This window comes from Pinus tabuliformis, chromosome 9, assembly GCF_031772625.1.
Source record: "Pinus tabuliformis cultivar Carrire ecotype Pingquan chromosome 9, CPIR1, whole genome shotgun sequence".
NCBI classification, from domain to species: Eukaryota; Viridiplantae; Streptophyta; class Pinopsida; order Pinales; family Pinaceae; genus Pinus; species Pinus tabuliformis.
In genome coordinates this window covers 164,252,085-164,266,150 of record NC_142307.1, presented here as the reverse complement: position 1 = coordinate 164,266,150, position 14,066 = coordinate 164,252,085, and the positions used below count along the sequence as shown (strand labels likewise).

At 39.0% G+C, this 14,066-nt stretch overlaps 1 protein-coding gene across 1 annotated transcript; it reads left to right on the top strand.

Annotated features, from left to right (window-relative positions):
• Positions 1–8,424: 8,424 nt before the first annotated feature.
• On the top strand, positions 8,425–10,601 carry LOC149147642 (cytochrome P450 750A1-like). Its single transcript, XM_089439112.1, has 2 exons — positions 8,425–9,546; positions 9,755–10,601. The coding sequence occupies exons 1-2, from the start codon at positions 8,572–8,574 to the stop codon at positions 10,385–10,387; spliced, it is 1,608 nt and encodes a 535-aa protein (XP_089295238.1). The 5' UTR covers positions 8,425–8,571; the 3' UTR covers positions 10,388–10,601.
• The last annotated feature ends 3,465 nt before the right edge of the window (positions 10,602–14,066 follow it).

Genomic DNA, 14,066 nt, shown 5'->3' with positions numbered 1-14,066 from the left:
TCTGTACACGAGGCACCTATATGAATGTTCTCAATAATTCCAGCTTTGACTGAAATGTCAATGGCAATAGTTCGGGAAATGTTCCCCAAATTCAACTCTGAATCAGGATGTTTCGTGGGATTCTGAGCGTCCTTAACATATTCAGCCGTAAAAATTGATGAAAAATCATTTTCAAAGCCATCATCCTCAGGTAAAAACGAAGATCTATGATGGAGATCTTCCCATGGTAGATCGTCTACACTTAGGATTTCGCGAAGTTGTTCGTCAGATGACACAACTTCAGGAAATGCTATCCGTTCTGAGGTTGATGTGAAAAGTGATTCTTCACCGACCACATTCATTTGGTCAATTTGGGTTGAACACGAGCCGGTAAAAGACTGCACAGCTTCATAAGCAATTTCATATGGACTCAAAGGCATAGCATCACCGAATGAGTCTATCTCAGATTCAGATGGGACAATCCAAGGATCATCATAAATAATAGTGTCTGAAGTAATCATATGAATGGAAGCGAATGAAGGGTCTGCGTTGATTGGAGGAAAAGGAAAAGTTCCAAGTAAACCGGAATCTTTAACTAATCCTACGCCAACATCCCTATAAGGGATAGTCGTTTTACCGACATGCTGGATACTCTCTGAAGAGGCTGGGTCGGATGAAAAGAAAGCCAGCTGGTCTATTGTCATGATCTTGCCATTATGTGGAAACTTTATAACTCTGAAGACCGATGAGATGACCGTTGTCATAGCGTAAGACCAACTTCGACCCAAAAGAAGGTTGTAGTCTAGATGGGCATCAACCACCTCCACATCCAGACTAACGGTTTTTCCTTCAACCCCTATAGGCAAATCTTGTAGAATGCCAAACGGATGGAACCCACGGCCATCGAAGGCCTTAAGAATAGTCGGGGATTGGTTCAGCGAAGGAGAAGCAAGCGATCTCCAACACTGAATCGACATAATACACGTAGAAGCTCCTTCATCAATTACAGTCCGATGAGTAGACCTGTTTTTTACTATCACTGGAATCTGGAAAGCCATCTGATGAGGGAGACGTGGTGTACTATTTTCTAGATCAAAGATTATCAGGTTCGGGTCCTGAATATCAACAGCTCCTATAGCTGACAAAAGTAATTTTCGTTGTGTTGGGCATGATTGCAGCACTTCTAAGGCCGACATTGCTGAGGGTGAAACAGCTAAGTCCTCAACAATGTTATAATTCTGAGCTGCTCTCGCATGTGGATTGAAAGCAGACTTTCGAAGTATACCCTTGGCGGGCGGTTTGATTACTAAGTCCGGGTTAGGTTTCTCGATCTGTAGTGGATCGGAACCAGGAGCTGAGGTTGATGGATTAGAATGAGAAGATTCTGCTTCTTTGCCATCAACAGGACTCTTACTACCATAATCGTGTGATCGAGTCGCAATCCGTACATGAGACATCATCAATATGGGTTCTTCACTGGCACTCGAGGAAGAACCTATCATCTTACTCTCCTGCTTTGGAAATGGATCTTTCAAAACAGCAAGAGTTGGGGAACCTTTAACGATTTTCACAACCTCTGCCCGATGAGGGCAATCTCTTGTGAAATGATCTTCTTCACAAATTAAACAAGGATAGTGAGGTTTGCGTTTCTCGTCGTTAGATTCCGACTTCTCTTTTTTCTCTTTTGGAGCCTTGTCTGCTTTATCCTTCTTCTTGCCTTTCTTTTTACCACCGTTCTTTGATTTAGCCGTAGATGACTCTACAGCGTGAACGTCGGCGGTAATTTCAGGAGAAGACTCTCCTGTCGGGGAATCTGGTAAGGTTATGATTGGAGAAGAATTCTTTGAGGACTTCTTCTTACTTTTGGTGTTCACCGTACCAATCATGCCATCAGCAGCATGAGACCCCGAAGGAGCAGCAGCGATTTGGTTCGACTTCGGAAGATCTGGGATCTTCTCGTGCAACGTACCCGACTGAGTGTAAACTAAGTCAAGATACTGGGCTTGAGCAATGACTTGCTCCTCAGTAACTACTCCGGCCTTAGCTACATCTTCAGTAATCTTCGGTAATAATGATTTGACAAACCATTCAGCTAAGATTTGGTCTGGGATAAAAACTTTCACTAAACGTCTTCGACGTCTCCATTCATGGATATGATCAGAAATATAGGTGGACGTCGATTGTTTTAATGAAGTTAATAACTCAGTACCATTATCGTATCTGACCGGCAACTGAAAATGAGTTAGGAACGAGGTAGCTAACTGGCTAAAGTTATAAAAAGAGGCCCGTGGTAACTCAATATACCACTTGGCTGCGAGACCAATGAGCGTACGCTGGAAAAGACGTGAACGGATGAAATCATCCGAGATAGAATTCGAAGCACACCAGAGGTGGTAAGTCATCACGTGATTTGATGGATCCTCTCCAGGTTTACCTTCGAACTTGGGTATATCGCTGGGCAACTTATTTGGCATTGGCGGCCAGAACGGAAGATAATTTATTGGATCGTTCGTTAGGCGCATCAAGTCGGGTAAATCCAAAGTTGCGATAAACGGCAATTGCCGGTTAGGATCTCTAAAACTCTGGGTCACAAGACCAGTCCCAGGAGGAGGATATCCAGGATAACTTGGAACAGGAATCGCATTCGGGATATTATATCCTCCTGGAAAACCAGGATTAACCGGACCGTACTGGGGTTGTTGAGGTTGTTGATAAGTATACCCAGGATACGGTTGATACTGGTAAACCGGTTGTTGGACAGCAGGCCCGTATTGGTACTGTCCCTGGTGCTGTTGATAAGTAAATTGTGGTTGACTTGTTACAACAGTACTTAAACCAGGCTGCCCTACAGGCATCTGAACCGTGGTTTGAATCATAGATCCGGACAACGGTAAAGATGTCTGAGGGGTGGTTGCAGAGACAGTAGAAACCGGAGCTGTTGATACTCCAGAAGTAAGTGTGGTAGATGTTGCGGTAGTTGCAGCAGCCGTTTGAGATGGAGTACTAGGTGCGATTGGCGGCTGAGTAACTACTGAAGTGACAGAAGTTTGAACATTTGACTGGACAGGTTGTGGTTACTAGGGTGGACCAGAAACTACAGGTTGTCCAGTTTGAGGTAACAACTGTATACTTGGCTGCAACCCCTGTTGACCTTGTGATGGATCCCACACTATCATCCCGGGGTATTGACCCGTAACAGGTTGAGGATACTGAGATCCGTAACCAGGTTGAGGGTAGGATTGATAATTGAAAGGTACATTTCCCGTACCTTGAACGTAAGATTGACCTTGAGGTGGTTGATAACCTTGACTCGAGTACTGACCCTGGGGTAGATACCCTTGAGGTAAGTACTGATACTGGGGTTGACCTTGATTCATAAATTGATACTGAGGTTGACCTTGAGGTACATATTGAGGTTGGGGTTGACCTTGAGGAACGTATTGTACCATAGGTACATACTGTCCTTGAGGTTGCCCCCCAGCCGCAACTTGAGTACCTTGAGGTTGCCCCCCAGGCATTAATTGAGGTTACCCCCCAGGCGGTAATTGACCACCTTGAGGTTGAGAACCGGGAATTGAACCTGACATCATATAAATGTCTCCTACACCCAACGGTCTATTACCATTGCTTCCAGCTAATGACCCATGTCCAATGGGTTGAGGAGATGCTCCCGCAAAGGTACCAGAAAGTGATTGATACCCAGTAGGAACAGAAGGACCACCATACAAGAAAGATTCAGGAGATTGAGTAGACACGGACGGCTGAGTAGACATATTTATAGGAGTATAAATACCTCCGGGTGGATAAGGAGTACGAGGTGGAGAAAAACCTATCCCTGAGTTGTCTAAGTAATTAGTTAACGAAAGGTACCAAGTAGTACTTCTAGGTGGACTGTAAAAGATAGATTCACGCTCTCTTAAGTCAAGAGTAGGTTGATTTTCAAGAACAGGGCCTACTTCTTCTTCTGGAGTAAGTTCTTCAATAGCTAACAAACCAGAAGGAAGATTCTCGGTTATGACTCTTTCAATCCTAGGTGAATCAGGAACACTAGAAGTTGGAGTAACATGTTCAGATATTTCAGGTTCTTCGCCTATATCACTAGTAGATGAAAAACTACCAGCAAGCTCAGAAACTGCAACAGCTTCAGGATTGTAACCTGTCTCTAGACTTTGGTAATCTGGATGGACTACCAACGAAGACTCTCCTTCTTCAGGTGAACCTACTCTACTGCCACTAGGAGGAGTTACGAGGACTTTCAAACCTTCGTAATGACCCGGGACGTCTTCAGGAGGTCCACCCCGTGATTTACGGAGTTTCCTCAACAAATCGGTTCTGGTGACAATCTCAGGTGACTTGCCCCGAAGTCTACGGGACTGTCTCGGTAATTCCGCCACAGCTAAAAACTTTTAACTACTACACACGAAAACAAAGTAAAATCTCAAATCAAACCACCTAAAGTCTCTAAAGAACCAAACAAATTTGAAGCACACGCCTAAAGAATCTAGGGCGTCAAACCAAGCATAAACAGTAGCCTTCCGGACCGAAAACGCTAGTTGGAGATGAAACCCAACATCGCCGGATTCAATACAGAAGTGGCGGGTGGAACAGTTACCTCGGCAACCTGCTTAATGAATAGACCGGCACAAGTTCCTCCACTTTAACCGTCTCGAGTGAAGTGAACCCCCCGGAAAATCCAAGTGAGTCTAGCGGACGTCTGCTCCAGGTACAGTGGGATCTTCCCTCCACCGTCACCTCGGGTAGAACCCTAAAGATAATGGTCACTAAGGTTACCAACAACAACAAATACACCTGGGGGAACAGTCTACACTCCGACAGCACGCAAGGGCAGAGTATCAAGCTCAATCCCCTTGCCGGCTCCTTGACAATAATCCAAGGTTTACCGACAAGTGACCCCTGGCTCCTCGACAATGGTTAATCCGAGGTTTACTGTTTGTAATACGTGCGTGTCTGGCGTCGTTCCCAATGAGGGAGGATTGATCCCCTCACTGGTTTGGACACGAGCTCGTGCTTCTCCTTTAAGAGGAGCTTTCCCAGAGTATAAATGAAACAGTTGGATTTATCCTATCACAAGATAAGCTACTTGTTTGGTTTTGTTGTCTTGGAGAGTTAATTACTCACCTACTCCAAGACACTAGCCTGATCTATATTGGTGTTTCAGAGCCCTAGTAAATAAAAGTTACTAAGTTGATTTTACTTTAAGCGTTAATTTTATGGTTTCCTTAAGACAAAAGGTAGTGGAGATGAAACTGGTGGTGTGTAGACTCGACTCGCAACCACTACAAAGATGCACCTAAGATGATTTACACTACTTTCCTTTTTCAATGAATCTCCTAGCTAAGAGAGTTGAGAGAATGCAAATTTTATAGAAAACAACTTTCTTAACAAAGACAATCAAAGAAACAATTCTCTTTATCTTTTCAAAACATGCAACTCATGACCACTAATTATCACGAAATTTCCTTTTCTTCAAAAGACTACAAATGCTTCCAAAGCAAACTTGTTTCCAAAGAATTTTTGTATTTTTCCTATATTAATCAAGCATGTAAAACTATTTATCGAAAACCAAGTTTAACAAATCTAAGGCAATCAAATCAAAATCACTCAAAAGCAAATTAAAGGGAAATTTACCTAAAAGTAAAACTAATGAGGACAAAAGCCTACAAGGATGATTCCCGGATGTTTTACTCAGTCAAAATGTAACTAAGGATCAGTCCATGCAGAATCATAAACTGATCAAAAAACAAAATCGAAATCTTTTTGTTCTTTTTCTCAAGAATGGAATTCAAGGCTTTAACAAACAAACTTTTCGAGTTTCGCAAAGAGAAGACACAAAGGTAGGTCTCTCACAAGGGTGACTTCTATGACAGGCCTGACTCCTAAGAGGATTGGACAAAACCAGGGAGATCCAAAGTTTGACAACCTCTAACGCCAAAGTCACTACAGGACCAGTTAAAAATCAAACCTTAAGGCAAAATCTCTATGAATCCCACCAAAACCCTCGACACTAACGGAACAAGTCTAGGTGAAGATCTCTGACAGTAAACTAATGGATCTGGGCAGTAAAAACAAAATCTAAAGAGCAAAAAGATAAAAAATGAAATTTTCTCAAATTTGACAGGGGTACAGAGGTGATTTGTTGACACAGGTGCGGGTACGCTCTGTGCACACAGTCGCAGTGCGTACATGTACGCACTGTGCTGAACTCAAAGCCTGCGTACTACTGGCAAGGCTAAGAAAAATGAAAATCTAAAATAACTCTAAGCTAACCCACCCAAACACACAGTCAGACAACCAAAAATCAGAAAACAAACGATTTTTCTCAGACCAAAATATCAAATCAAAAAGAACTCAAACACATTCATGGAGTCCCCATCGGAGTCGCCATTTTGTCACACGAAAAGAGTCAACGGTGCGGACACAACCGACCTCCCTAGAAGCCTAAGACTTTCTAGTGACAAACAAGACAAATGAGAGCGATCCTTCTCTAAATATGCATTACAATATGAGAAATCAAGTGTTTAGAGCTTACCTGTAACCCAACGCTGTTGTAGTAGTCCAGCTTCGTTGATCCGGATGAGCTCCTCCTTCTCTTCGAAACCTGCATTCACCAACAGTCACACAATTAAATAGCACCTGAATATCACATAAAATAAAACATATTTAACATATAGACCAAGGAGTATATGAAACAACTCATAGATAACAAATTGTTGAGAAGAATGGACTAATTTGTATTAAAGGTAACAAAAGGAACCATTACAACCTGAGCCTTGGTGTTGTGCAAGTTCCTCCCAGGGTCCACAAGGGTCCTCCTTTACTCTGATCAGCTCACCCACCTCCCAATGGAAACAAGTAAAGATGGTAATCTCTCCTTACAAGTTCTCACAACGAAGTCCTAATTCTAGCAGCATCTACCCTTAGGAATGTTCAGCTTTCAACCTCCCCTCCCTCTGACCCAATGCATGTATTTATAGTGTTGTAGAAGAAGTTAATTAGGTCCACTATCAATGGGATAAGCCCCTCTTTTGGGTGGGTTAGCTCCCCTCTTGATGGGATAAGTTCCTCTTCTATAGGGATACATGAACCATCTGGAGGCGCTTCATACACGTCAAACAAGCTTCTAGAATGCTCTAGAAATGACCACAAGTAACTTTTTAAAGATGAAACTTGCGCCTTTTGACCTTTACAGGAGTACGCACCCGTCCCTTTACATACAGAGCGTACAAGTACGCAGGTATTGTGAACTTGGGTTGCGTATACGCAGGTAAGGTTGAGAGAAACTGCGTACCAGAGATAACTTGACTTTAAATGACTTTTCTCTCTTTCTTTGAGTTTGACATGGAAGGCAGAGGCATGAGACTTGCCAAGGAGGATAGTATGACAGTGGATGGAGCCATACTAACTGCAAATAGTCATGGTGACATTTTTTAGTGTAACATCGCCATTACATATTAATATTTTTAATAAATTAATAAACTAATATCATTATTTAAATATTATTTTTCAAAAACTAGCCTACCTATTAATATTTTTAATAAATGAATGAAATAATATCATTATTTAAATAATTTTTAAAAAACTAGCCATTTAATATAGTTGTTACTTAATAATATTTGTTTTTAATATATTAATAATATTATAATTTAAATATTATTGTTCAAATAACGACTATATTTGAACACGTATTGGTTTGAAAAGCATTAACCAAAAAATTATCTTATATAATTTCTACCAAAAGACTTTACTTAATTTCTAAACTTTTTTAATAGTAAATAAAATAAATATAATATTTTAACTTAGTGTAACGAACATTTTATAAAATATATTTAATTATTTTAAATCAAATTAAATTATATTCAATTTATAAAAACATATTTAATTTTTTTTTATGTTTGAAAATGGTAAACCCATTTAAAATTTATTTTCTTATTTAAATTTTAGAGCATATGAGGTACTCACATTCATATCAGTGAATTTTTAACGAACATATCACTCATCTACCTAATTTTTAGATCCGAATATATTGTCTTTATACTTTATCCTTTTTCTTAGGTTTGTTTTAGTATATTAATAAGAATATAAAATTAACACATAAAAAAGTTTATAAATATATTTAATAGATAATTTTGTCTATAAAATATTTAAAAATTCATAATTTAAAAATAATCTAATAGTTTTAATTAAATCAAATGATATAGAAATGGTATCCTTTACAAATACTTTTTTGCAACTATTTAATATATAAATTCGTAAACCTGAAACTGCTCAACAAGCTATATGCTATAAATGGATAAAAACTAAAAAAAGGGACCTAGACTTGTTTATTCCTGAAACGAGCGTCATGTTCCCAGCTGTCTAAAACTTCATTGGTCACTCAAATTTGCATCATTTGTGGCTGAAGTTCCGTCGAATTTTTAGCTCGAGCTTTGAATTCTATGTCCAATATCAATCATTTTTCCATTTTATTGGGATGAACTGAACGTACAAGTTCACGAGGGGTTAGTATATTATAAATAAGCTAGAGGACTCTTTCTTTCAACGGTGCGGCATAGACATCCGAAAGGGTTCGATATGGGTTTTGATAACTTGCTTCAGACATTGGCACGCTCTGCAATATTGAAAACCTGCAGAGGAGTTACGGGTACAACGGCCATTGTTGGATTAATCGCCGTTCTCGTATTCTTCCGGATATTGCTGCAAAAGAGTGGAAGATTGCCTCCGGGACCCTATCCGTTCCCCATCATTGGGAATCTCCATCAATTGCGATTGCCCGCTCACCGTTGTTTTAAAGACCTTGCGGACAAATATGGCCCCATTGTGTTTCTGCGCTTCGGCTCTGTCCCTACCGTTGTCGTTTCTTCCCCTGAGATCGCCAAAGAGTTTCTGAAAACTCATGATCTGATATTTGCCAACCGACCTCCTACGGCTGCTGGAAAATACTTCTTCTACAATTTCAGAGATATAGCGTTGTGTCCTTACGGAGATCACTGGAGGCAAATGAGAAAAATATGTGTCCAAGAGCTGCTCACACCCAAGAGAATAGAGTCCTTCAAGCACCTTCGAGAAGAAGAAGTGTCAGCCGCGATTCGTTCAATTTGGGAAAAAAGTGAGAAGGGCACAATACCCGTCAATGTGACCAGGACTATCTCCACCGTTACCTCCAATATAATTTGGCAGATACTGGCCAATCAGAAATTTTCTGAAGATGAATTGGGTGCCAATGAAGAAGGATTCAAGGATCTGATACTAGAGGTGTCAACTGCTCTGGGAGAATTTAATATCGGCGACTTCATCCCTTACTTGGATTTGCTTGATTTGCAAGGTGTCAAGCGCCGGCTGAAGAAAGCTAATAAAAAATTCGATGCTTTCGCTGAGAAAGTAATAGAGGATCATGTTCATCGTCGCGTGGCGGCGACCTCCGGTGGCCAGGAAGTGACAGCGACAGAGCCTCTTAAAGACTTCGTCGATGTGCTCCTAGAGATTGCTGAGACCTATAAGAATACACACACAGAAATAACACGGGAAACAATCAAATCCGTTATATTTGTAAGTCCGCAGGCCAATATTGGCCGTTCTACTCGAATTCCCAATCTTGAATGAGTCAATCAAACATCTCTGTCTTTTTTTTCTTTCGTTGTTTTGTTTTTTTCATTATAATCGTAGAAATTAGTTATAACGTTGCCAATTAGGCTCTAACTTGTTCTCAAGTGTCAAATGAAAAGGTTTAATTGTCTACTTATTTGTATCTGTGTAGGACATGTTCGCTGGTGGAATGGAAACGACGACGACTGTAATAGAATGGGCAATGAGTGAGCTGCTGAGACATCCGGATGCAATGAAGAGACTACAGGCGCAAATTGAATCCGTTGTTGTTGAACATCGAAAAGTAAAGGAATCGGATCTGGCAGCCATGAAATACCTCCACTGTGTGGTGAAAGATACACTACGGTTATACCCACCGTTGCCTCTGTCACTTCCCCGTCAGTCAACCGAGGCTGTGACAGTCGGAGGATACCATATTCCTAAGAAAACGATGCTACTGGTTAATTTGTGGGCGATAGGAAGGGATCCCACCGTGTGGGGAGCAGATGCTTCGGAATTTAAGCCGGACAGATTTATGGAGCAAGAATACATAGATTTAACAGGTCAATCAGACTTCAAAATCTTTCCGTTCGGTTCAGGTAGGAGAGGATGCCCGGGGTCTCCCATGGCTATTCCGATCGTTGAGCTTTTATTGAGTCACCTGGTTCACGCCTTTGATTGGAGAGTTGAAGGAGATGCATCCGAGCTGGATATGAAGGAATCGTCTGGAGCGACGATGCCAAGAGAAGTACCGCTCTTTGCCTCTCCGAGGTTGAGAAACCCCGCTTACCTTTACTGTTCATAAATCATCTGTGATAGGCCACCGAAGCTTTTCATCATCGAGTTTTTGGGTGGCCTGCAAAATAAACTTTATGTAAAACTTTATCATATGAAGTTCATCGTCAAGTTTTCGGGTGGGCTGCAAAATAAACTGTTTGTGAAACTTTATCATATGCATTTGTGATGTTACCCATACTTTCTTTATCAATAAAAAGATCGTTAGCAGTACTGGTCTCAAATTTTAGAGTTATTCACTTCAAAAGAGCTGCGATGTTTCTTCTCTGAAATGAACTTTCATCGATGAAAAATATAAAAACAACTCGAAAGTTCTAGAATCTAGTTGCCATACAATTAATTGTGTTATCACGCCCGAAGGCGTTTCCCAGTGGGAGGTTCTGTCCAGGCCTTCGTCTGTGCATAGCCACGTTAGCCCGCTGCCTGTCAAACTGACATTTGCCATGTTAGAAAATAAATTTCGGGCCAGAGGAACTCAGAAATCGGTTGCGGCAAAGTAAGCAAGGTCAATCTTTGGTTGTGGCGAGGATATCGCAGCCACGGCGAGGATATCGCAGCCACACAAAGACTATCATTAAAACACAGAGTTTATAGCCAAACAAATTAAAATAAAAATGGTTGTCGTAAATCTACTTAAGACTACATCTCCAAGTAAAACTCAAAAGACTCACTGTAATTTAAGTTTTATGAGGTTGCAGAGTAAACTTCTGTAAAATTTTATAAAATTGGTTTTCACGCGCCAACCAAAATTTCTTCCATGATTTTCTCCAACCTACTTTTCGCTTCCTAACTTGCCCAACATACCCACTATTACAAATGATTTTTACTTGCGTATTTATCTTCACATACAAATTTGACATTAGTTCATAGTTACCAAGTTCGTCCGTATTGACGAAAAAAATACGTTAATTCGCCAGTTCGGTTCGGTACGGCGATTAATTTGGTGAATTTCAATTCGGTACGGTGCAATAGTTTTGTCAAAGTCCCCTGCCCCAATTCGCTGTCTCCTGTTTGCACCCGCACATGAATACGTAATGTATTTGGTTTTATTGAACCATGATAGCGATACACAACGTATACCGTAATTAGAATACGTAATGTATTTGGTTTTATTGAACAATGATAGCCATACACAAGGTATACCGTAATTAGATCTGGAAGTTTCAGATATACACATCCACATGGTTGAGTAAATAAATATGAATTTGAAGGGATTTTCAAACATGATTTATGCGGGTGTAAGTATGGAAATTTAAAAATATTGATTTACTTTTTTCATTTATTTTGTTAAAAAATAAAATTTATATTTATTTTATTAAATTAAAAATTTATTTTTTAATGGTTGAATTAGTGGAAATATGTCATTGAACTTATTTTTTAATTGTTGAATAGGAATCGGTAAGGTAAATTTTTAATTCCAGCTTTGCTTTGTTGATCCATTGGAAAAATACAAGTTCTGTTCTACGCAACTTTGGTGAAATTAATACAGGGAAGGACAAAACAAGTTTGGAACTAGACAACCTTATTGGAAAATTGAAATAATGTAAAGAAAGACAAAGCTAATTCTAAGATCAATTACCTTTTATAAATTTTCATATATATATATATATATATTTCCTATAAAAATCGTCTTTTTTATTTTTATTTTTTTCTAATAAGAAATATCAACTTGCTTAATTCATTATGTGATTAAGCTTGAATACAGAAAATACCAACTTTTTCTATCTTAATAAATTGATAATTTTTATTGGAAAAAATAAAAAAATATATAATGTTTATAGAAAAAATAAAAAATTAGTAATTTCTATATTAGAAAATTTTATAAAATGACAAATTGCAATTAGGAAAAAAGATAATTCTTACCTTACAAGAAATTATAAAATAGCAAATTGGTTGCAAATCAATAACTCTTATGTAAAACATAAAAAAAACAGTAACTTCTATTTTGGAAAAAATTCAACTTCTACAACTTTTATATTTTTATTAAAATTTTGAATATAAAGATTGTTTATTTAAATTTATAAAAAAAATAAAAAAATAAATATATTTAAGTATTTGTAAGATGTATAGTGTCGAATTTTTTCAGTATTGAATTTTATAGAGACGAATTTTTTTCGTATCGTATCGAATTCGAATTCGAATCCGAATTCGAATTTGGTAACTATGCATTAGTTACATAACAAAGAAAATATTTAATAAGCAACATGGGCGAATTTACATTGTAAATGATTTTCTGAACTTGCAGGTGTTGTGGAGTGTGATTAACAATCGCGGAATTAATGTTTGCCCATATCTATTTAATAAACTTCATTAAATGCTTTAACTTCTGTGATGTGTTGCAGAATGATCTGCTTTAAACTTCTGTTCTGACTTCTGTCCTGCTGCCTACAAACAAAATCGCAACTGTGCAGTGTTTGATTGGGTAAGCATAGTGTTTGTCACTGTGTTAAAGCGGTGATTGGGATTATTATTTCCAGCCACCCGCCATCATTTGTAACTACCACCGCGCTAATGGCGTCGACCAGTTTCAGAATCGCACCAGTTTATCTGGTTTATTATGGGTTACAGCGCAACAGAAGTTACGCTGACACTCTCTTTTTTTTTTAATCATTATTATAATTGCGTTTTTCCTATATAAAAGATCTATTTTCTTGAGGAGGAATGGAACTTTGTTGTTGTATTGATAGAGACACAAGAAACTGTGGTTATTCACGTGAACTGATTGTTGTTTTCCAAAGGCGAGACTCAATTGTGAGATAAGCGAAAATGTTTGTAAATTGAAATGATTTATATTGCTATGGTTAAGATTTATCTGCAGCCGGCAGTTCCATAGACAAAAACAGGACAATTTGTGCAAAACTTCCATGATGCGCATGCCGGTATAATCTTAACAGTTTATCCTTGTTTTTCTTTGAAGTTTGGACTCATTGGTTATATTTGGTCGATGATCCTCTGCATTGCGCAGGGTTCTAGCACAGTAATGACTTGCAGGAACTATTTAAAGTTTAGTTAGAGGTGCTTTTCCCCGAAGCGACTAGCTACTTAGGAAGGGAAAGAAATTATTTAATACTTAAGAAGGCCACCCTTATCCCGATTGCAGGTTCAATAAACCCGCTGACATGGAAGTGTGGACCCATCCTTTTATCTCCGTTTATACTGACGGACGTTAATATTGATTACGAAATTATTTTCACCGGAGAATGGTGCTGCCGGAAACTTTCTCAACGCCGCCTCTTTCGCTTAAAGTGTATTACAACTGTATTGTCCTTCAGCTTTAATCGCAGAGCTCGAGAGATAAGATATGCACGTGCCTTCGGGCTTTAATCGCAGAGCTGGAGAGATATGATATGCACGTGCCTTCCGGCTTTAATCGCAGAGCTCGAGAGATAAGATATGCACGTGCCTTCAGCGTTAATCGCGGAGCTCGAGAGATAAGATATCCACGTGCTTTCACGTGGAGAGAGATTGAGGCTCTTCCGGTCTTCACTTTATAATTTAATGAAACTCACTCCCCTTAGCTGCACAATCGGAATTAGATTTATTTTTTTTAAACTAACATATTTTATTTTCTTGGTTTATAAGAGAATTAATTTAATTTTTATTTAAAAAAATATTAATAACAGCCATTGCCCCATATGTTGCAATAGGAACGCCGTAAAGCAAGAAGAAATATTAAAGTTTTTTTATTG

Bases quoted from the DNA above. Each gene is read 5' to 3' on its own strand.
- LOC149147642 (XM_089439112.1), top strand. From the start codon at position 8,572: ATGGGTTTTGATAACTTGCTTCAGACATTGGCACGCTCTGCAATATTG. The intron at 9,547-9,754 runs GTAAGTCCGCAG...GTATCTGTGTAG, and splicing joins CAATCAAATCCGTTATATTT to GACATGTTCGCTGGTGGAAT.